Below are 25,177 nucleotides of genomic sequence, written 5' to 3' on the forward strand. Positions count from 1 at the left end.
GAGAAAATATATAGTGACAGGAAAACTGTGCTGTGAAAAGGTTTCCCACGATAGAGGAAGTGTGAAGCTTGGCCAAGGATAGGGGTTCTTTGACTTTTAAACCACACTGACAGCACTTGTATAATACTTGTGCCTCAGGGACACCTTCAGTGCACACAGCTACTTACTGTGATAAGCATGGGCTCTTCCTGGGGCCTTTCAGTTCCAAAACTTCGTGGCATGTGTCTTCCCCCCCCCCCCCTTGGACACTTTATTTTGGTAGCATAGAGTTTTTTAGGAAAGATTTTTGTTTTTTTACTTTATTTCTATCTTTGGTTCTGCATTAAGACTAAAATAATAGTTTAAATTATAGAAATTTAGAAATTAAAATTCTGTTTCTCAAAACCCATATTATAAAGAGATTCCTCTGTGTTTTCTAAATTATCCCATTAAGAGTTTATTCAAAACTCTTCATCTAATTGAAGAATACATGTTTTCCTAAAATAACAACCGGCTTTCAAAGTAGACTCTTAATAACAACCACATGATGAAACCTACTTCAGAATTCTTTTGTATTATAGTTTTAAAAAGTATGTCCAGTCTTTGTGTCCCATTCTAAAATTTCAAGTTTCAGACATTTTGTAGTATAGTTATTTACATATTCATTTTATAGCCCCTGTATCAGTATACGCCGCTAGAGAGTAGGAAACGTAATTGTGCATTTCCTGGAGCACCTAGAATAAGGTCTTAAATGTAAGAAACATTTTAGTATTTTTTGAATGTGAATGCATGAAGAGACATGGAATTCTGTATCATGTTGCAGATAATATAACATGTACACTCTATCATAATGAAATCTATTTGATGGTACAGGTAATATAATATGCGCACTATGTCATAATGAAATCTATTTGAATTCCAAAAATGTGACTTAAATTTCTATTCCCTTTGCTTAGGTTGTAAAAGTTCAGTTGTTATGAGAGGAAATATGTCGTTAATGCCGAGGAAATAGATAAGAAGTATATGATAACTAGGAAAAGGTTACAGTCTGTTTTTCAATATCCACCAATTGTGAGCTTAGAATTTGAGATGAAAACTTTTTAACCTTCTTTTTAGCCCCATCTCATGTTCCATTAAATATATCTTTTCAAGCTATATATTCTCCTTAGAATCCTGATTACCAGTTCTTTCTCTGGAAAGTTGATGTGTTAGAAACTTTTTAAAATCTATTTCTCTCTCTCTCTCTGATAATAATTTACAGCATTCAGGTAGTGAGAGACGACCATGTTCAACTGAGTGACTTATAGTAACAAAATTTAACTCTTACTTATAGTAGTGTTTACAAGCAAACAGTTGTAGAGTAATACAGGTCAGCATTATTGGGGATATACTATGAACAAAGGCCTTTGTTTTATATATATGTTTTATATATCATATATTTTGATATCTTTAAAAATTTGCTGAAGAACAATATATATAATTGCATATATAATTTATATATTTTTACATAATAAAAAGGTAAAACAGAGGCTTTCATTGATAGTATGTCCCTAACAATACTGATACATCACTGATCTATTATATATAAATGCTGAAATATATATATTTCTCCACATACCTTGTTATACTTACATTTTCCTTTTTTTCTTGCCTTAAGTTTGTACTTGACTAGTCATGTCTCATGTTTTCTTTTCTTCCTCCTCCCCCAGTTTTTTTTTTAATGATTTGCCCCAAACCTAATATTTCTTTGCAGAAAACACTTCTTCAGTGTCTGTTCTTTCAGTTCATCTCACTCTGCCTCTGTGAACATATTTAGTTACAGCTTTCTGTTTACTATGTGTGTGGCTTTAACTCATGAGTCATTGCCCTTCAGAATTACCTTTGTTTTTAATTCCTCTTTCTTAGAAGTAGCTAAATTTAAGCAATCATTTGTCTTTAGCTTTTTGGCAAATGGAATAGAAGTAGCTTATACTGTTTGCTGTTCTAACTCATCCAAATAAGATACTGCTAAAAAGTAAACTCTCATATTTCCCCCATGAGAGATCATTCACACATATATAAATCATGCAAGCACATTTCAAAATAGAAAAATTCCTTTAAATTTCTTAATGTTAGTTTTTTCAATAGGACTCAAAACTGTCAGGGATAAGTTTTTGTTCTAGATCATTTTGTTCAAGAAAGTCATCTAATGGATACCATAGTGTTCGTATAGTAATCAATGAGGGGTAAGGAAAGTAACATTTTGGGACTCCTGAGATCATCTCTCATAATCCTCACCCCCATGAGAAGATGTAGGTTGGTAAAGGTCAGAACCAGGATTTGAATCCATATCTGAATGACTCCAAAGCCAGTGCTCTTTGTGTTAGATCATCTAGGAATGGGGAATGTTATAATTATTTTATTCAATTTCATATTTGTTGTTCTTAAAGCTGTTATTTTCTTCTCTAGAAAGTCTGGCATCCAAGGTTCACAAACCCAATTCAGGCCTGGCAAGAACCCATGATAAACAGTGAGTTATTTGAAGAGTGTCCTTCTTGTGTTTTCACTGACTAGAAATTATAGATAATTTCATCTACCATACCTTGTTTTCACTACAGCAGAGGCAAAAGATGGTGTTTTGAAACCAGGAGCTAGCACCTCCTTTGAGGACAATAATTCTGATAATAAAAATGAAGATGTGGTTACAACCTTTCCCCAACCATCAACCGAAGTTCCAGGCTTTTCTCATCCTGCCTTCCCAGCACCGGAACCTCTCACGTCTTCAGCAGTCCTTGGTGTTACAGAGGTAAGTCGTTTTATTTTTAACTTTTTCTTCCTGTGCTTTTTCAAATACCGTCCCCCTTATTCTCATGGGGATGAAAATGATCCTACACAGAAATGGAAGTCCTCAAGATCACAATAGAAAACTGTGATAACAAGAGAGGCACATGTGCAGAACTGAGATTTGTAAAAGTTGGTGGCAATAAACAGTTCTCAACTGTGCCATTAAGAAAGGAAAGAATAAAAAAGCAGCTGAAAAGAACAGCTGGACGAGTATGAAGATGGGCAGGAGTACAAAGGGGAAGGATTCATTTAATAAGGACAAGATTAATATAAAGATAAATGAGCGTCAAAATGAGAGAGATTATTACACAAGCACAGCAGAAGTAGTGGGGTCACATGAGAGCAGGAGCTCTATGTACAAATTATGATGGAAATAATCTCAAATTCAAATTAAGAGAAGGAAAAGTCAGGTCATGGAAAATGCTCAGACTCTTCTGAAGGACATATAGCTGATTTTTTGAACAATGGAAAGAAAATTTGATCCTCACCTTTTTTCTTTTTGGCTATAGAAGTTTTTTTTAATTGATATGTAGTTGATGTACAATATTGTATGAGTTACAGGTGTGCAGTAAAGTGATTTGGTTATACATATATGTGTATATATCTAAATTCTTTTTTTCTTTTCCATTAAATTTTTTTTTACGAGATATTGAATATAGTTCCCTATGGAAGTTAGTTTTAACTTGAAGTTATTTCTTTTTTTAGAAATCCTCACATTTAAATTAATGAAGTGATGTCTTATATTTAATCTAGCAAATTTTGTCTCTCCATTCTGTCCCCAGTAACTGAGTTCTAGTTTTCCATGTGACTTCTCATGCTGTTTCACACCTCGACCTTTGGCTCCGGCTGCCCTGTTTAGAATCCCCTTCACATCCGTTCTTTGCAATGGGTCTGTCTTTTAAGACACAGTCTGGCCTTCCCAGCGTTCCCGGAGCTACTGACATGCAACAAATCTCTTCTCTCCTTTGTGCCTTTACTGTATCTGTTCACTTCAGTTGTAGAGCTGTTGAATGATACTTGTCTGTGTTGATTCATTTTCATGTGTCTCTACCTCTCCTAGAATATAGAGCAGAATCTTTTATATATATTGCCAGCTTCTCCCAGGATAATGCCTAGGATCTGATGGATACAGTAAATATATGTTGTCTTCCTGACTGATTGATTGAATGACCAAGTGTAGGAATATGATATTTTCTGAAGTTGGATTTTTGTTACATTTTGTTTTGCTTTATAGGAAGAAGCAGCTAAGCCAAAAACTGGGGGAAAAGAGAATGGCACTCGGACTATTAAAAGTGTTCTAAAGGAGCAAGCAGATCATAAAAAATTGATTTCTATTGATGGAGCACACAAAAATGACAAAGGTGGTAAGTTAGTGTACATCTGTGGATTTTCTTCTCTGCTTAAAAGCTAGTATGGTTGGAGGGGGGAGGGTATAGCTCAGTGGTAGATCACATGCTTAGCATGCATGAGGTCCTGGGTTCAATTCCCGCTAACTCCATTAAAAAAAAAAAACTAATGTAAAAATTCTGAAGTGTGTAGATCCAAATATGATAACCATTTCTTTTGAAATGTTTTTCTTTTGCCACCTTTCTTCATAAATATCCCAACTATGGCCAAGTTTTCTTCCAGAAAATGCTTCAACCCTCTGAAATTCTTTTCTGCCACTTTATTTTATTGACATAGTCATGAATGGAGATACGCTTATATATGTATTTAAACTTCCCAGTGGTACGTGTTCTCATTAATGTATCTGTGACTGTATATTGTAGGTGCAGCCTCAGCATTAGGATTAGGAGAAGAGGAAGGTGTGGAACCATTCTGGGATTCTGAGGTACTGTCTTCTATTATTATTATTTTCAAATATAAGCATTGCATGATGTTAAAACATAAATGGAGGGATGTTTTGACTTCACTTTCTCACTTTTGCATTTGCCCAGCAAAATTTTTCCCTCATATTTTTAACCTACACTTAGTAAAATCATTCCACGCTACATGTCATACCACTGCAGAGCGCACTTATGTTAATTTTCCAGACTCACCCAATGAAACGGGTATATGTAGTGCAAAAACCAAGGCTTAGAAGTCACAGGGAATCGGTTTGGGCTCTGAAGTTACATTTTCTAAAAACTAATGAATTATTCTTGGTCAGCCTGTGACCAGATGTTTGTTTCTTTGTTATAAATGGATGTGTAAAACTTAGTGAGATTCAGAGAGAAACAAGTTGCATTAAAAAAAAAAAGTGTTTTTGTTTGTTTGTTTAACCACTTTGACCTTGAAAAGACAGTGCCTGCGACTTGAAAGTATTATTATGTTTGGATTGTCAGGTAGATCTGCAATGAACACTTCAGGAGAAGCAAAAGCATGGGGAATAGTAATAAATATGTGGGGTTAAAATACCAGCAGTTTGGTTGAGTGATGTTTTACTGAGGACAGCCCATTTTGGGCAGGGAAAATAGCGTGCACTGAGTACCTTTATGGCGACCGGACTTGAAGGAAGCTAAGTGCAGGGTAGTGATGACCTATTCCAAGGTGACAGCCATGGAAAGAGGTCAGAAGAGCCTGAGCCCTTGGATCTCTGCAGCTCCTGCCTAGTGGCAGAGCACTGTACTTGAAGTCAGCAGACGTGGTAGCATCCTGGTTCTGACCCACTGTGGGATCTTGGAAACACTTGTCTGACTTGTTTGAATGTCAGTGACCTCGTTCAAAAACATGGTACTGATACCTACCTCTCAGATTATGTGTCATGAACAAAAATGTGGTAACAAATGTGAAAACACATTTTCAGCTGTAAAAAGTGCTATAGAAATGTAAAACAGAATGATGACAGTGGCCACTAGTGACCTACTAAAATGTTGAGGACACTTTTTTAAAATCTGAAGGATGACAAAATGGGAAAGTTAGAGCGGGCACAGGATTTCTCATTTGGGGTATGCTGAGTGTCGGTGGGCTGTTATCGGACATCTCCGATAGGTATGTAGTGCTTTGGTACTTGACGCCCTCTGGGGATTTTAGGTGTTTTGAGCTTAAATAAATTCTTGTTCCTGAACACCAGCTATGCATCAGGCAGTTAGACACTGAATGTAGCAGTTGAGGGGTTAGGCTGTAGTGGCAGGAACAGAAGAACAAGTAAACAGGAACCATTTTTCAGGGACAGTAAGTCCTTCATATAAGGAATGTGGAGAGTGTTAGGTTAGACAACAGTGGGGCTTGTAGTTAGGACTGGGGTGGAGTAAGGGTGGAATTTAGGTAGTCAGAAAAGAGCTGAGTGTGACCAAAGCTGCCAGGTGATGGACAGGAAGGAGCCAGTCACAAGAAGGTCCAGGGGAGGGATGTTCCGGACAGAGAGAACAGCGGGTCCCGTCTGCTCATCACGGTGCTCCAGCAGCTCGGAGTGGCCAGGAAGCAGCAAGTGGGCCCGTCCTTAGAATCACTGTTATTATTGTTGTGTGTAGAAAAGAGAATGTGCATGATAAGGGCCTGGCACATGCGGGTGGTCACTAAACAGTGTTCTTATTCTTCCCGTATTAAAGTAAAGCTTATGGTACTTTTTTGAAGAGCTGCATAGCTACGTTTAAAATTTTTCTACTGTTAATTTAAACATAAATGTTTTTCTTTCTACTTTGCTACCTTATTCAACTATTTTCCCTATCAATAAAAGTTTTATCAAATAATAGTTAGATTCTGCTAAGCCTTTGTTTACTGAAGTGTAGCAGTTTCCACAGTGTTCTGTTAATACTCAACATGACAGACTCCAATGCTTCTTTTCATGCCAAGTATGTTATTTTAATACTAAAGACAATATCTGCCCTAAGAAACATTTTAAATTTATAGCACATATACTTATTAAAGAATATAGTTAAATACTTATATTTTTAATTTTATTTTTTATTGAAGTGTAGTCAGTTTATAATGTTAGTTTCAAGTGTACAGCAAAGCAATTCAGTTATACATATAAAAATACGTATTTTTTAAAAAATGTCCTCTTCTTTTGTCGAGGAATGCAAAGTGGAATTAGGTGTTTTGAAGATAATTCTTTGTTGAAATCTGCACATAAGTCAGTATTTTGTCTGTGAAAATATTTGCTCTGGCTTTCCATGCTCAGTTTACAGAGTCAAAAGCCAACTGAAGATAAAAGATAGACTTGATCTAGAGAGTGTATTATGAAAATTTCTATTTAAATGTTTGGGTTTCTAGGATATGCTTATCTTGTTTTTAAATCTAATTGCTTTTAAAGTAGGAAATTAAAAAATAATAATAATAAGGTAGGAAACACAAGTATTTTCTTAGAAAGGGATTAGGAAATCTTTATGCAACTCATTATTAATTTTAACAGAGTACCTCCAAGATTCAACTACCGAACCATGCTGATCATTTATCTGGAGCTGCAGGTCAAGGAGAAAAAAATACATTAAATGGACAAATAGAAAGTAAGCACTGTATTTTATAAAAATGTCATTTGACAGAATGTTGATTTAAAACATGAATTCGGATATATTCTCTCAGCCAAAGAAAATCACCTGTTGAACGTATAGTGAGAAAAAAAGAGGAGAAAAGGAGGTAGATTGTATATCTTATCAGATGTCAGCAACAGATTAAACTAGAATGCTGTTTGAGGAGCTCAGTTGTTAGTTTTCTTTCAAGATGCTCTTTGACCTGAGGACAGTCAGGAAACCAGGAGAAGGGAATGAGGGAGTGAAGAATGAGAGAGGCAGGGAGAAGGGGAGTAAATGAAGGAAAAGGAGGGGGGTCCCTGGCAGGAGGTGGTAATGTAGAATAGTTCTTTGGAAGAAGGAAGAGAAGAGTGTTTGAAATGAGATGGGTATGAAGTGAGCTTCTTCCAGCACCAAAGCTTGTCCCGGAAGCACAGCAGAATGTTCCACTCCCCCATCCCCGTGATCATTAGGAAGGTGGTGAGGACTGCGGTACAGAGCTGGGTGTGCCTGCCGTGGGTGAGCACAGGCATGTGTGGTCGGCTGTAAATGTCTGGACCTTCGTGTCATGCAGCATGTTGCTGCCATATAGGATGGTGTCTCATAGGCCAGCAGAAGAGTGGGAAAGAGGAAGAGAGCAGGGTGCATTTTGGGAAAGTCAGGAAAGCTGGAGCCTGGTAAAGAGTCCGTTGGAAAGTCTGCAACTTCTGATGCAGCTTTTGGGGAAGTGTTACAGGGAGGCGCGTGAGGCTGGATTTCAAAAGGATCAGTTAAGGCCAAGTGCTGTAGAAGCAGACTCGGTATAGACCAGAGTTTCTCAAATTTTACTCAGTCACCCAGTGAAAAGTGCACATTCTGAGCAGTGGGTCTGCATTTCTAACAAGCTCAGGTGATGCCCTTGTTGCCGGTCTTCAGACCACGCTCAGAGGGTAGACTTGTGTTTAGAGGAAACAAAAGAAATTAATAAGGTTCATTCCATAAATGTTAAAGTTGTTATTTTCAGTGAATACTACACAGGTTTTGAAATATAAAAGACTTTTAATATCTAATAATTCTGTGGCAATTAAATTTTATTTTTGATCATCAGATTTCAATATTGAAAACTCAGTATACGTTCTTTTTTGCATGAGTGGATCAAGAAACTTCGATGCCTAGAGGATCCAAGAAATGTAGGCATACCAATAGCCCATGTGTGTATGGAAAAAAATGAATATTTTTATGAGCTATTATTCTATGAGTGTGTATCCAATCTGATCAATTCATCACACTTTCTCTGATGATAAGTGAATTGCACATTCAAATGAACTGCCATCACAACTGTGGACTTCCTAAATTATAGGACAAATTGAAGAGCATGATAAATACTTGTAGTCTAATGGTGTCAGTCGCATTAAAGCTGTGCTGTTGCATTTTACCATCAGCTTTCACATTTGTCTTCTTGGAGCCATGATTTGTTCTTCTGATTAAAGCTCGCTTTTCTCCTCCTCAGGCAGCATGTTCACATTGGTATATGTGCACGTTTCTATTTTATAAAGTCATTTGAAACATAATTGTACTTTTGAAATCTTAACTGCATGTTTTGTTAAACCTATATTCCTGTTCTTTATTCAGTATCTATAATGGATTCATATTTCTGACTTGTTGCTGTCCTAACTGCCCCTCAAAAACAAAACACCGAAACCTAATGTGTTCATTTCCAAAGCAAGCATGAGGATTGCGCTCAGTACTAACTCTGCATGAATGGGTAGTTGGCTTTCATATTTACATGTAATTGATTATGTGTCCCTTTTGGCTTTTAGATTCTACTGAAATGCATCCTCACTTGAAGGTAAAAACTTTTATACTTTTATCTTGAATTTTTTTTTAATGAGGGTACTGGGAATTTAGCCTAGGACCTCATGCACTGCTAAGCAGGCACTCTTCCACTGAGCTAGACCCTCCCCCCCTTGAATTATTGCTACAGATTGTATCAAATGTACATTATTAATCGGTTTGTTTCAAAAACCATTTAGCCTGCAGTTGGAGTGAAATATTCTGTTCCTAATAAAACAGGAGGAATGAAGAGTTTACAAACATTCAAATCAGGTAAATTTTGCAATACAAATTTAACTCTGAAATGAAGTACAGTCTTCTTATTCCTAATTCCTTTCATTTTTTTCAAATTTAATTGAAAGATGACATAAATAAGGCAGATGTTATTATTGGCATCCATGATTGAAAAAAATATATAAGCATAAGAAAAAGATTTTTTAAAATGTCAGCTTTGACTCAGATGTTTCTATTGATGTTGGGAGACACTGAAGTGCTCAGTTTGGAATCCCTATATTTCTTAGGGATTCTGAGAGATTGATTATTAAGTTCTAAGGTTTTTCCAGACTTTTAAAATGCTTAACTGAATTCTGACCTTTACATAGGGTAAAGCTTCACTTGCTAAAATGTAAGTCATATTTCACTTTAATTATTTAGTGCTGTCACATGGATGATATTTATTTATTTCTGTATTTATTTATTAATGGAGGTCCTAGGGATTGAACCCAGGACCTTGTGCATGCTAAGCATGTGCTCTACCACTGAGCTATTTCCCTACCCCAAAGATCTTAAGCCAACTGGATGTTTTGATTAGCAGTGTGGGGGGGAAGGGGTGGTGTCTTTGATTATTAAAAATGATGGAAGTAATTAGTCCTACCTTAATATTTGGTAAACACAATCTTTTAAAACAATAATCCTGAAAGTTTTGGGGTTTAGGATTCTTTTTATACTATTAAAAATTATTGAGAATTCCGAAGAATTTTTAAGTGGTTTGTATCTATTGATGTTTAGTATATTAGAAAATAAAACTGAGAGATTTAAAATACAAGCACACACAAACATTCCATTAACCATTAGAGCTATGATGTTATCACATGTCATGTATCTGGAAACCACCACTGCACACTTAATGGAGAATGAGAATAAAAATAGCATTATTATTGTGAAAATAGTTTTGACCTCTTGGACTCCCTAGATGGAGGGAACTTGGGGCTCCAGGGCTTCTCAGATGACACTTGAGAACTGCTGTTTTAAACAGGGCTCATGGATGTGAAATGATAAAGGGGCCCTTGTGATGAAACGGGCTTTAAATTTCACTTCTACATTTCTTACCTTTTTTTCTTTAACTTGTCTTAAAAAGTTTAAATCTGACAACTTAATTCTTTAAAAAAAAAAAAAGGAAAACATTTTTTGTTACATATTTCCTGTCTCATGGCACTCTGTACTGTTTGGATCTAGTTTGTACCTAGATTTATCCTATTTTTATATGGAAAAAATTAGTCACTCAAGGCTATCCTTTCTTAAATAAATTTATGATGTTTATCCAAGCCTTAAGGAAAGAATTCTGAAGATATTGGTACATTGAGGAAAGACTGGCTCATTGTAATTAAAGTAGTACCATTCAGTAAGTTTTCTTAAAGCCCATGTCTCTGGGACACAATACTGCCATGCATATTTAAACGTCCAGTAAATGGCTGGTTAGACATACATTTTGTTAATGAAAAAATTCATATGTTGAAGAATCCTAATTATTCATAAAGCTCTTATGGAATATAGACTGTTTAATAGAGAGTGTGAGTGAATCCAAATAAGTAATACTAGAGAATTAAAAGTAGAAAAAAGAGAGACAGTGGTTCCCTATGTGAACAGCAGTGACATGTAAAGCACAACCAGCTGGGAAGGAGCAGTGTGTTTGGGGGGAGAGGAGGATGTGGGGCTGCGGATGTGGGGCTGCTGCTCTGGAAAGAGAATTCGTACAAGTTAGTCAAGCTTGTATTGTTATTCACATTCTAATAAGTGGAAACTTTGTTTTTGGACTCTTCAGACTGGGATTCTACTAGTTTGAGACCCAATAATGCGGCTGGTCAAAGAGCCCAGCACTTGAAAGTCGATAAATGTCTGTTGGTATCACAATCAGTGACCACAGACCAGTCAGCACCCACAGAACTGAGGCAGGCGGCCCTAGTAGATAAAGACCAGATGAATATTGGAGCCGTGTCTCTGTCAGAAAATGCAGCGCTCCGTGGCCTGCATGAATCACAGCTGCCAGAGAACAGCAGCAGCAAGGAAGGTAATAAAGCAGCACAGAGAGCTAGCCGTGGTCTACCTGTGCGTGGCTTCACCACACTCTGACTTTGCAGAAATCATTTTGTGGCAGGATCTCCTTTGTGTTTACTCCTTTTATGCAACCTACAACCAGACAATACCTTTTGGCATGACATTTACATTCATCCTCTAACAAAAGCAGCATATTAAATAGCAAAGAGGGTTAGGAGAAAGTGAGTCCGTTCAGACTAGTATTCAGCACAGTCCTGGGAGTGGGTAGGAGGAGGATGTCTAGAGCTTTGTGACTAGTTGGGAAACCTAGGTGGACATCCAAAGACTCCCTTCTCAAAGTATGGCTTCTTAGCTTCATTTTTATCTAGCTCTGAGTTTATAAGTATTAGTTACAGCTATATTCAGTGTAACTGAAAAAGCACCTCTGCAAATAAATATCAAAATATTTCTAGTATGTTCTATGACTTTCTGATTTTAGAAGTGGCTTTCCCAGCGGTAGCAGCAGTCATTGGGAATTTGCTACACAGAACCTCCTTCTTAACTGTCCACATAGTATATCAGCTTCTTTTATTATTTTTGATGGATTGATAGGTCAAAAAGGATATTGGTTTTTAAGGAGTGCTTTATCACTTAAAAATAATATATGGAATATCAATTCTATTTCTTCTAGCATACCCAGTCTGTTGGCTACCCACATCTAATATGTGTTCTACTTTATATATCAATTAATTTAGTACCTTAATCAGTGATATGATCAGAGCTGTAGTAATAAATCGTACAATATTTTTTCTATTTCTATAGTTTTATCTTCTTTTCTTTCCTTATCTGTAGAATTAATGTCATATTTACAAAAGATTCTCAATTATCTTCTATAGTAGTGACTACAAGCTATAAACTCAAAGTTTTTTTAAACCAAACAAGTGACTTGTTTGCTCTTGTTTCTTCATGAGCTTGGGAGATCCAGAAAGCAGGACTTAAGACACCTACATGAGCTCCCTCAACATGGGAAGATGTGAAACAGAAAAACTACAACAGAAATAGAAGCAACTGAAAATAGTTCATGCAGATCATGTCTCTTCTCAGTTGATATCTTTTATAAAGTAATAAGTAGAGTCTAGTTCTCCAGGGACCCAGTAGTCATGCATTTATTTATTTAATAAAGATTCTGTGCTGGGCCCTGATAATCTTAAATCCTAAATATTTCTGGAAACATTCCCTCAGTTCAAGCCTGCATCTTTTTTTTTTTTTTTTTTTTTGCATTATAAATACCTTCAAATTTGTCTCCCTCCATTTATTTTTATGCCCTTTAAATTCATCCCTCCTGCAGCACGTAGAGTGATCTATCTCAAATGCACACATGACCATGAAACACTCTTTAAAGCATATTAATGTCCAGGCATCTTACAGGGACAGGTAAGGCTTTCATGGTCTGACTTCTGCCTCGCTCTCCATCTCTAGCGCCCTCTGTCTGTCCTTTGCTCTGGTGTTCTGAGCTGCTGGTGGTGCCCTCCTCACCTGCCCTGTATTTCACACAAATATTGACCCTCTCGTGTGTGTCTCTCCCTTCCTGCCCAGCCTTGCATGCTCTCTTCCTTTCCTGCCCCGTGTTCCTGGGAGCTGGCTGACCTCACTGTTGAAGTCTCAGCTCAGGCATTCTCTCTAGAAAAGCCATCCCTGACACCTTTTATCCACATTCTTCTGTAAACTCCAGTGCCTACTGCTAAAGCAGGAACTCAATAAGTAATTATTGAGTGAAATAAATAAAGACTGTTTATACAAAGGTACTTTTAAGAGTTTGTCCTCTACAGCATAGGAGCAAAGAGGATAGACATGTAAAGAAATAGTTTACAGCTCAGCTGATGAAGATACACTAGAAAAATCTGTGAAGTACCAAGGTAGCTCCAAGGGAAGAGATCCCTGTGTCTCTGTAGAAAGATAGCTGTAATCAAGGAGGACTTCACAAAGCAGGCTGAGTCTTAAAAGAGGAAAAGGAATTTGTCAGAACAATAGAGGGAAACATTTCAGATTAAGGAAAGATAAAAGCATAAAAAGTAACAGTAATTTTGGGGACCATGAATAGCATTGCTCTTGAAGCTTGGTATGTTGTTAAAAAGGTAGTTAGGAGGTAGAGAATAGAGTCTATTGTGACTTTGTATATTTCTAGTGTATTTTTAAATTTTTTTCTCTTTCTCTTTGCTTTGTTCATGTCTGGTGGATGAATTTGCAAATGAAACTTTGAAATGTTTATGTGCCTTTAACCTGGTAACATCTAGTATTTCCCAAATACTTTGTTGAAGTTTTAGATAATTAGAAGTATTTCTTAAAGAAGTAAATGTTCAGCTAAAGATTAAGCTTAATTTAAACTGTCAATTGATGAAATGCTTTTTTATCTGTTTTTATGAAGATGATGCCTTTCATCTAGCTGTTCCAAGTAGTTAACTTTAATTACGCATATTCATTTTCCAGCAGACCTAGACTTAGAAATGGCATCTGAGGAAGAGCAAGAAGGACGTGCTGGGAGTGAAAACAACCAGTCACAGGTATGTAAAACTGTAAATTTGAATTTCGGGTTTAATATTGTTTTCTGTGCTTTAATAACACAGTTCAAAAGAAATTGCCTTTCAAACTAGACTTTTAGAGTCAATAAATAATTATTTCATATTTAGTTTTTAATAGCATTTTATCTAGTTACAAAGCTTAAAGTATCGTTAGGGTCTACAATAATTTATAGTTAAACTTTATCCTTGGAATTGAGGCAAAAAACCTTCCTGAATATTGTTTACTTCTTCCATTTTTATAACTTCCTCACATGATAAAGAAGGTGATATCAAATATTAAATCATGTGATTAAGTAGTTGAAATTGTAAACAATATAGCAGTGATGGCCACTGAGTTAGTTTCATGTAAGGAACAGTCATTCCCAGTGGTCCAAAATTTGTAGTTTCAAATTGCAAGTCATTGATGCCAAGATGAAAGATTTCTTCTGTCTTGCGATCTCTATGTAATTGATTTCAGAATCTACAATCAGGGAGAGAATAGGGGTCATAGAGTCAACCCAACTGCCTAGTAAGAGAATCAAACCTTCCAGGATTGGACCTTTGCTCTTAGGGAACAAACAAAACCTTTCTAATTTATTTCATTTCAGAGTAGGAAATCAGTAAATATTATTAAAAATTCTTTTATTCACTCTCACTAGTGAATATTAGAGTATAATACACCTGGATGGATGCAGAGAATACATATTGAGATAGATCACTATCATACTATATAGTTTGCATTAAAATTCAGGAATTTGTTCCTCTTTCTGATTGATGTTAATTGATTTTGGCACATAATAATTTACGGTTTGCCTATTCTCCAGTTATTAGTCCTTTTTAAAAAATCTTTACATGCACTGGAGGGGCTCACTATTTAAGGTATGTGGGGTGAAATATTTTTTAGTGAGGAAGCCTTTGTAATGTTAAAAACCTAATCTCTAATTCTTGGTAGATTTAACATGTATGAATTGTTTAGTTGAAACAAACAGTGACAAAGTTAGGTTTCTGAGTTCCTATTTTTCTCCTATTTCAAGGCTAAGGCAAGTTATTTTTCACTTCTTAGTTTGTGAGTAGCCAAACATAGATTAAGAAGTTAGTTACATTTTAATTATTTTCTAATTTTTTTTATCCGTACTTGACTACTTAAGGATAAATGTGTTTTACAAGCATGTACTGTGAAAGAAAAGAAATCTGAAGGTCAAATCAGGCAGATTAATCTTTCACCTGTGCATCTGCAAAAAATGCCTGGAGAACCAGGAATGAATAAGGAACAGGACAGAAAGGACGTACCTGTATCTTCAAAACATTCTTGTGTGGAGAAGCATGAGGACATGTGGGTCAAAAAAGGCAAATTAGACTGGAAAAATAATACAAAATTTATCACAAAGAAGTTAAATCAGAAAGTCAGTAAAATCCGTGAAAAATGCAAAATTACTGTTCATCGTAAGGCAGAGTCACTACATGACAACTCTGAACTACATGGTGACTTAAAGGAACTACCTTCCAATGTGACAAATAATATATGTTATTCTGAGGAAAAAGATGCACCTGGAGCCTCCGTCTCTGTAGGATTCCAGGCGTTCCCTCAACACAAAGAGCCCAGTCTTGAAAATGTTTTTCCATCTTACTCCAAGTCTGGTTCAGCAAAGTATGGCAGCCAGTCATCTTCAAAACTTTATTTAAATGAAAATAAGTTAACTGAAAATGATAAACCAGACACTGAACATGTTTTTAATAAAAATGAGGAGGGTTTTTATAACGATAGAGCAAATGAAATAAGGAACCGAGTCCGACTTCTGGTGGAAGAAGACCAAGAATTTGATACGAAAAGAAAACAGAAAAGGAGCCAGAGTGCTCCCTGGAAATCAGACACTGGACACGCACCTCAGGTCAGTGACCCAGAAAGCCTTTTTGGCTTGTGGCTTTCCCGCCCTGGTGAGATGAAACACATGATTCAGATAAAAAGTCACGATATGTCTGCTGTTTCAAATACTCATAAGAAAACCAAACCAATACAAGACCAGCTCCAGAAGCCATTGCTTGCAGATAACTGCGGTGCTAATAACTCTAAAATCATGGACCCCGAATTAGGAAATTTGAGTTCTTCTCCATCAAATGGTAACAGAACAAAGTATATCTAAAAGAGTTACACCAAGATATGCAAAGGTTTAAGAATGAGGTAGGCATGTTACAAGTAGAATTCCTGGCTTTGGAAAAAGAAAATTCAGCTTCAGAAAGAGGTAGAGGTTCCTCTGCTGCTACTCTGTTTTTTCTCTTTATCAATCATCTCTTCCATTCTGATCCATATCTGATCTGATTTGCCACTTATGAAAATAGCTTATGTATAAAACGGGGGTGATCTAAATATGTAGTTGTGTAGAAATAGACTATTTCTGCCATCTAAATAACAGGAATTCAGGGAAGTATTTTCCTGGGTTTGGTTCCTTAATCAACATAAGTCTCTGTGTCAGTCTTTCATATGAAGTGGGAAAGTAGTTCAGCTGTGTGCCACGTGACCTTCTGAGCCAGAAAAAACGCAAGTGAAATGGCTTAGGAAATATAATAAGCTCAAGGTTTGTTTGTTTGTTTTTAACCTATTGCCTTAAATATAAGTTACATTTCCATAGAATGGGAAGGAAGCAGTGACAGAGAGAAGGGATATAAGCACACACTCTCACTAAACTGATCCGTTCGTTGTGCTTTAGTGAGTGCAGGCTTATCTGTCTCACTGATCACTGGACGCTTAGAATTCCATCATGGCCACTTTGAGATGTTCTTAAGAACAAATACATGTGCTCCCACATATTCTTGAATCACCACTCTTGGGTGTTTCTGTTGAGTCAGACCCTTACATTGTATTATTTAATAAAATGTAGTAAGTTTTGACATGTATGATTTTATCATACAGGTAGTATGAACCCTCAGCAAAAAAAAAAGAAAAAAAAATCAGTATTTATCTCCAAAGGAGAAAACTTGAGTTTTGAGATGCACTGAATGTTTTTCTTTACTTCTAGTAATAGATTTTTAAAATGTGTGTGTGTGTTCTTTTGTGTGAGTGCAAAGAGTGTGAAAGATAGACAGAAATCTGAAGGTGTTCTCTTTTAATAGAAAAAGGAGATGAGCCCTGCCACAAGCTCTGCCAAAGTCACACTTTTAACTTATCTGATCAATTTGATGAATTTATTTGGTAATTTATTAGATTCAGTGTTATAGAATTGTATCATCTCTTTTGACACCATGAAATGCTGAAGATTGCTGCTTTAGGGGCTTTGGACAAATCACTTAACCTTTCTTGGTTGTGTTCCCATTATCAGTAGACAGTGGGGCTAAAGTAGATCACTCATTACTCCTATGCCCTCTAGCTACAAAATGGTCATGGTTATTGAATGCAAAATTGGGAAGCATTATTCCTTTTCCAGAATTCCACACTAACCGGCAATTCATCAGCTTCACTCTGCTCCTTTCAGTAAACTTGGGTTTATATATTTTATTAAACACCACTTTTTTGATACCCCAGGATCCAAATGAAACAAGAATTATAAAAAGTAGTGGGGAAAGGATAGCTTTAGCACAGAAAGTAGATTGTTTCCTTTCTGTTACTGAAGCACCAAGGTGTGACATCTTCTAAATCTGGCTGTTTAATACAAAATCTAGGTGGTAAAGACAGAAGAGGACAAATTTTATGCCTTTGTCTTTTTATTTCTCTGTCTCTGCCATTCACACCCAGAAGAGTGGATGTAAGAGCACAACATTAAGAAAGCCCTTTTAAAATTTTGGAAATTCTGTTTCTTTTCCTCAAACAGAAAGAAGCAGAATTTACAAACATTTCAATGTCTTGAAATGATAAAATTAAAATAAGCACAAAAATATTTTAATCAATTGGAATCAGGGCAAACTCTGAGTCAAATGATAAAATGAATGAAAACAAAGTCTTTATCATGAATAAAGTAATAATTACCTTTTGTATCAAACTTTCACTAAAGGTTAAAGGAGAAGAGAACAGGAACAAAAGTGGTGAACTGAAAGGATCAGAAACCATGTGTGATGGCAACTGTTATAAAGGACCAACTCAGCGGAGGAAGAGGGGAAAAACTGATGATCAGCAGTTTCCTGCTCTGCAGAAAGGAAATTCTGATAGGTAAGCCTATATCAGTATTCAACAGTAGATAATTATTATTTTCCTAGTATTGTTCAGAATTTCTTCCCAGACTCATCTCTGTACTTGCTTCCATGTATTTTACACTCTTCCTTCCAGGTTCCGAGGACAATCCTAGATGCCAAATGCCTAATCTTTGTGCTCACGTTCTAATCTTTTAGGTAGAATAATTTCCTCCTGTCTCTTTTGCTCATGACCTGTTTATTTCCCCTCTTCTGTAAAGCCTTCCTTATGCTCACTTATTAATTTCCATATGTCAGCTCTTGCGTATCACATTGTATCATAATTGTATATCTGTCTTTGAAGCAAGAATTTGTATTTCCTTGCCTATGGTTGGCACTTGATAAACCATTTTGTGAATTAATAAATGACTGAAGTTGGGTAAGAGTTGGAATTCTACAAAAATTGTTTTTTTAAAATTTATTAGTAGAATTATTTTTTAAAAATTGGCTTTTTTATGGATTGTTTTAAAGTAGCTCCCCTGGCTTGCCTATGAAGGAAGTAAAGAAGAATGAAAGTGGAAAATGGACATTAAAAGCATCTGTGACTTCACATGTATTTGAGAAGACTGCCTCACTAGCTGGTGGTCTCCTACACATGAATGACAACAGCAGTTTAAGTGAAGGCGATCTAGGTCATGGCAGGGAAAATCTACAAATTCTTTATTTCTAGGTGAAGACATATTGGCAGTGATTAACTTCTCTGGAAATAGAACAGCATCATATAGTGCAAAGGCCTAGGCAAGAGATTACTCAACTATCAGAGGAACACTGCCAAAAGGTTAAGATGAGGACAAGTGCTTTGACCAGAAGTAGTTTCAATAATACGTCCCCATGGAAGCCGGGCTGCAGTGAATCAGTCTAAACAGCCCCTTAGAGAACATTCACTGGGAAGGCAGGAGAGGGCTGGGTGACAACTGAAGGGGGATGTGGGGCTCATGGGGGTTCCCTTTCTTTTTTTTTTTTTTTAATGATAAGATGGTAGTTTGTAGAGCATGTCTCTATGCTGTTGGAATTGATTCCGTAGAAGACAAGTTTTTCAGTTTAACCTTGTTTGCATTTCCGATATAAGAAAGTGTATTGATTGTGTTACATTATCTTTAAAATATTGTAGTAAACTTCTATTCACGTATAGTTGTTGTAAGGGCTTATTCATTGGTTCTGAAGAATAATATTCTTACACAATTGAATATGCAAATAATGGCTTTAAAGTTACACTATTGTACATAGATTTTTTAAAAATTGTGTACTCATAATAACTATACACACACTTAGGCCATACTGAATAGGGTTTAATCATTCCTTGATGATTCTAGATATTATAGTGTCTTTGACAGTATCATCATGGGTGGCTATGGTTTTGTATGCTATTGTAAAATATCAGATTATATTAACTTAATATTTGTTTAGATTCTAGGAAGAAGGGGAAGATTTTGTTTGTATACAATAGAATAATAAACTATTAACAGTCAATCACAGATGATTACTTTTGGATTACTAAGTTCTAAATTACAAAAGCCATCATTCCTGTACCAAAAGTGTCACTAACATGTTTTGTTTGCTCCATAAGGACATGTCAAATGCATGAACAAACAGCTGAATGGATAATGAATGCCCGCTGATTAATTTCTTTAGCAAAAGCAAATCTTTATTGAAAGTTGATTTCCAGTATTGCCTAGGTCTAAAGTCTTTTTATTTTTAAAAAATAGGTGTTAAGATTCAGAAAATATTATTACTATTATTTTAACTTTTTTAATTGAGTCATAGTCATTTTACAATGTTGTGTCAAATTCCAGTGTAGAGCACAATTTTTCAGTTATACATGAACATACATATATTCATTGTCACTTTTTTTTTTTGCTGTGAGCTACCATAAGTTCTTATATATATTTCCCTGTGCTGTACAGTATAATATTGTTTATCTATTCTACATTTTGAAATCCCAGTCTGTCCCTTCCCACCCCCTGCCCCCTTGGCAACCACAAGTTTATATTCTATGTCTATAAGTCTGTTTCTGTTTTGTATTTATGTTTTGTTTTGTTTTTGGTTTTAGATTCCACATATGACTAATCTCATATGGTATTTTTCTTTCTCTTTCTGGCTTACTTCACTTAGAATGACATTCTCCAGGAACATCCATGTTGCATATGGCGTTATGTTGTCAGTTTTTATGGCTGAATAGTATTCCACTGTATAAATATACCACATCTTCTTTATTCAGTCATCTGTTGGACATTTAGGCTGTTTCCATGTCTTGGCTATTGTAAATAGTTCTGCTATGAACATTGGGGTGCAGGTGTCATTTTGAAGTAGGGTTCCTTCTGGATATATGCCCCAGAAATTATTATTTATAACTATACCTAGACATAGAATAATAATAGAGATTCATTTACTATATTAGTTAAAAATACTTAAAAATAAATATTACTTTTTTAGCATATTGTGAAATGCAAGTATTGAAGCCAGATTGCCTGGGTTGGAATTCTGGGCAGACATAGGGGCTTTGGCAAGTGACTTAGCCTTTCTGTGCCTCATTTTCTTCCTGGGTAAAGTACCTAATGTATTACCTACCTCCCAGGATTGTTGAGAGGATTAAAATGTATTTAAGACATGTGAAGTGCTGATAATAATGCATAGTGGTTGCATACTAAGTCCTCAAAAAAGCTAATTTCATGATTATTAGAAAAGGGTTTCTTTCATATAAGGACTTAAGTAACACTTTCCAAATAGGTTTTAGTGCCTTAAATGCCAGTTTTTATTGAAAATGACAAGAAGAAAATCCTGGTGTATTTTTTCCTATCAAATAATGCAAGTAACCTTATATTTTTCCTTTTCCTTTGTTTGTCTGCTTGATCTAAATTTAACACTTTGTTAATAATATAATTGATATACTTTCTTTGTCCTTTAATGTTACGGTTTCCATTTTTTGTTTAATCCATTTTATTGAAAATTAATTATCAATGCAAAGATTTTATATAAAAAAATAGGTTTACATATTTCTTGTATTTTCAATATTTAGTATTTGGCTGAAATTAATTCCTTTTTTTTTTTTTAGGTCTTCAAAGAAAACATCTGCTAAAAAGGACAAGGTACAGTAAAATATTAATTATAAAAATATTATCCTATAGTAAAAAAAATTTATAAAAGAGTGGAAAAACAGAAAATCCTCCTTTGTTGTAGAGATATTTACTTAAAAATAATTTAGAAACACTATTGATAAAGTTAGCCTTTTGACAAAAATCAGTTCTTTCAAGAAGTGTCTGTATTTTTGCTCTCATAAAAAGATGGACATTTATCACCTCAGTACACTGAGCATATTTTATAACTATGTTGGAGACGCTGTGAAATAGCATTATTTATTTGTAGGTCAAAGAGCAGATGAATTCTGTGGATGACCTCGATGACTTAACTCTGTCACCAGAAACAGCTTCCGAGGACTGCGAGTCGCTTTACCCTAATTATAAGAACACCCTGAGGCTAATCGAACGACTTGTCCTGGAGTGTAAAGGTAGGACCCCCGTATAACTACAAAGACTTTTTAAGTGTCTTGTGGTAACGTGTGCACACCTAGTACTGCCCCAGGGAGCACGGCTACGTTACAGTCCGCTGTGCCTCAGAAACCTGCTTTGTGTTAAAGCAGAATCAGACGTGTTGCGCGCTGCCAGCCAGGGGCTGTGACCGCTCCCACTCCCTGTGCTTTCTGTTGGCTCTGCTGCTCCTACGCCTTCACCCAAGGTCAGGTTATCACTACTTCCCTCCTAGAACGCTGAAATCACCTCAGGACTTTCTTCTCCGCCGTTCCACCTCCTGGAACCTTGGTCTACACCGCAACCATGATTACTAGATAGTTTTTAAAATTCAGATCTTTGTTACCCCCTTGCTTAAAATCCAGCTACTGCTTCTCACAGCTCCGTGGTTAAAGGCCACAGTCCTCTGGCTTCATCTTGTTTCATTTTATTACCCTTCTTTCCACATGAATTTTAGAATCAGCTTGTCAATGTGAAAAAAAAAAGTCTGCCAGTGTCCTGGAAATTAGATGTAGATTATGTTGAATCTGTAGATTAACTTGGGGAGAATTGACTTCTTAACAATACGGAATTTTTAACCCCAAAGTTTATTTCTCCACTTATATAGGCCTTCCTTGATTTTCTCAGTAATATTTTAGAGTTTTTAGTGTCTGGGTCTTTCCGTCTTTCATGAGTTTACCTGTATTTCTTATTTTTCAGTGCAGCTGTAAGTAGTATATTTTTATTTATTTGTTTGTTTGTTTTAAAATAATATAATTTAAATTTTAGTTTCTGATTATAGAAACACAGTTGATTTCTGTATACTGACTCTGTGCTCTCCAACCTGGCTGAACCCATTTATTAGTTCTAGTAGCCTTTTTATGTATTCTCTCAGATTTTCCATGTAACCAAAGGTGGTCAAGTTTTCTCTTCTTTAAACTACTGTCTTACTAAAGATAGTTCACATTTAAGACTTGCAGCCAATAAATACATTCTCTGTCACAGCTAATCAGCTCTGTCACTGTTGCGACAAGAGTAGCCGTAGACAATACAGAAGTTAATGGACGTTGCTGTATTTCAGTAAAACTTTATTTACCAAAGCAAGCAACCCAGCCCACAGGTTGGAGTTAGCTGACTCGCACCATGTAATCATATTCCTCGCTGACTAGCAGACAGTTTTACCTCTTCATTTCCCGTCCAGATGCTTTTTGGTTCTTTATTTTGCCTGATTGCACTGGCTCCAGTATAGTGCTGAATAAGAGGAGTAAGAGAAGCCATTCCTGTCTGGTTCCTCACCTTCTGGGAAAAGCATTCCATTTTTCACCATTGCATATGGTGTCAGCTGTAGGGTTAGCACAGATCTTTGTCATAGTGAAGACGTTCCCTTAGTTCCTAGTTTGCTGGAAGTTTTTATTAGGAATAGATGTTGAGGTTTGGGAAGTGCCTCTTTTTATCCACTGACATGATCATATGGTGTTTCTTTTTTAGTTTGTTAATATGATGAATAACATCAATTGATTTTTACGTGTTAATACAGACCTGCATTGTTGGGATACACCTCACTTGGCCATGATGAATTATCCTGTATTGTTGGATTTAATTTGCTAATGTTTTGTTTAGAATTTTTACCTCCATTTTCATGACATTAGTTTTCTTTCTTGTAATATCTTTGTCTGGTTTTGGATTCAGGTTAATGCTAGCTTTGTAGAATGAGGACATATTTCTTCCTCTTCATTTTTTGAGGAGAATTTGTGTAGAATTGGTATTAAGTTTTCCTAAAATATTGGGTAGAATTCATCAGTATAACCATTGGGACTGGAATTTTCTTTGTGGTAAGGTCTTTAAATAGGACTTTCATTTTGGTTTTTAAGATATAGGGCTTTTTAGCTTATGTGTTCTTTCTTAATTGAGCTTTTGTAATTTCTCTCTTTTGAGGAATTTACCCACTTCATCTGAATTGTCAAATTTATTTACATAATGTTCACAATATTACTTTGTCATTCTTTTAATATCTGCAGAGCTTAGAAGAATGTCTTCCACAGAATAGATGCTCAGTACCATCTGTTCAATGTATGGATGAGTGAATGCGAAATGCACAGTCCTTTATACACAAAAATTACTCATTCATTTTATTTCTATTTGTGTTTTCTTCCTAATGCAGATTATGTTACCTTATTGAAAATTCAGAATGCAGTTCATTCACTCAGAAGATTAATAGAATGTAAAGAATCTGACTGTGAACTACTTAGAGGAAAAGTTAAAAAAATGGAAAATAAGGTTAACAAGCTACAAAAAGAGCTTTTGGAAGCAAGAGAAATGAATTCACAGTTAGAACGTCAAAATGTGGCATGGGAACGAGAGCTCTGCAGTATGAGGTACTGAATTCCTTGGTTTTAAAGAAATATTTGAACTCTTTATATTTAATACTGTAGATATGTAGGAGAAGTCTTATCATTGCTAACTGAACTTTTGGGATTTTACAGGGGAGAAAATTTCTTTAATATTGTGGAATATGAGACTCTTGGAAATAACACAGCAATATATATATATCTCCTCATTCTATATTTCTTTAAAAAAGATCTTTGATTCTTATCTCTTAATTGTCCTCCAGAAAGTTTATATTACTTTACATTCCCACTTGCAGAATTATGAAATGAACAATTCTCTCAAGGCAGAAACTTAAAAAAATTTATGCAGTTTTATTCTTGACATATGAATAGATGGAATAAAAAGTAAAGTGGAAAGTGATTGCTGGTTAGTTTCTTCAGCATCTCTCTCATGCAGAGATAAGATCAGTTCAAAGGTCTATGCTGAAAGCACAGATTACTCTTTATTGTTTACTTACTTACTATGGATCCTGCCTTGTTTCAAAAGGGATTTAAAAATGATTTACTAAATAAATAATAGTCAACAAGGTAAGTTCAAAGTGTTGCAAAAGAAGAAACATAAAGTGTAGGGCGTCAGGTAGTAGACTCCTCAGCCTCGCCTTGGATTATGCTAATTAGCGGATCTGTTCTGGAAAAGACATCTGTGGATGTTACCTCCCACTGTAGATCATTTAGGAGTACCTGTAATATTTCATGAAGTTGAAATTTTATTTGTCATGAACTTATAAACTTGTTTCTAAACAGCAACTTCTCTTAATTAGTAACTAAATTCTCTGTTCTAATAAAGGAGTAATTTATGACTATGTGGGGAAAAAAGGGTAATTTTCAACTCATACCTTACTGAATAATTGCAAAATTTCTTTCCTACACTATTCACCAGAGTTACTCTTGACTGAAACTCAGTAGCATTATGTCTTTTCATTGCTACTTTTCAAATATATATATCTTTATGAAGAGATTGAAGTGAGGAATTTAAAATGTGAGACTTAGAAATGAAAAAAAAAATGAGAACATAGAAATTCCATTAGGGTAATAAACCAGCATGTGAAGAACCAGATCATAAAATGAACTTTTCATTTTCTAACAAAATTAATTTTAAGGGAGAAACAATACAATGAACAAGTTTTCCCAAAACAGCAACTTGAAAGCACTGTCCAACCACTAGAATTTGAACTGAAGAGCAGAAGGAATAAACCGAGTCAGGTAAATTAGCCTTAGGTGAAAATTCATATCTCTAACACTGTTTCATCAATATTATTTATAATATTCCTTTG

The 25,177-nt window shown here is 35.6% G+C and overlaps 1 protein-coding gene and 1 long non-coding RNA gene across 2 annotated transcripts; both read left to right on the forward strand.

The window, feature by feature from the left end:
- The first annotated feature begins 2,407 nt into the window (after positions 1-2,407).
- LOC135319363 (uncharacterized) lies at positions 2,408-4,152 on the forward strand. Its single transcript, XR_010377879.1, has 3 exons — positions 2,408-2,488; positions 2,577-2,764; positions 4,037-4,152. It is a non-coding gene; the product is annotated as an uncharacterized LOC135319363 (long non-coding RNA).
- A 3,673-nt stretch (positions 4,153-7,825) lies between these two features.
- On the forward strand, positions 7,826-23,898 carry LOC116150502 (putative coiled-coil domain-containing protein 144B). Its single transcript, XM_064479337.1, is given in 13 exon segments — positions 7,826-8,032; positions 9,245-9,317; positions 11,086-11,331; positions 13,785-13,858; positions 15,004-15,982; positions 15,985-16,075; positions 16,077-16,095; positions 17,839-17,993; positions 18,485-18,645; positions 18,798-18,807; positions 21,066-21,099; positions 21,377-21,518; positions 23,678-23,898. Coding segments are annotated over 13 exon segments (2,412 nt in total).
- The last annotated feature ends 1,279 nt before the right edge of the window (positions 23,899-25,177 follow it).

The sequence above is a fragment of the Camelus dromedarius genome, chromosome 26, assembly GCF_036321535.1.
Source record: "Camelus dromedarius isolate mCamDro1 chromosome 26, mCamDro1.pat, whole genome shotgun sequence".
Lineage (NCBI taxonomy): Eukaryota > Metazoa > Chordata > Mammalia > Artiodactyla > Camelidae > Camelus > Camelus dromedarius.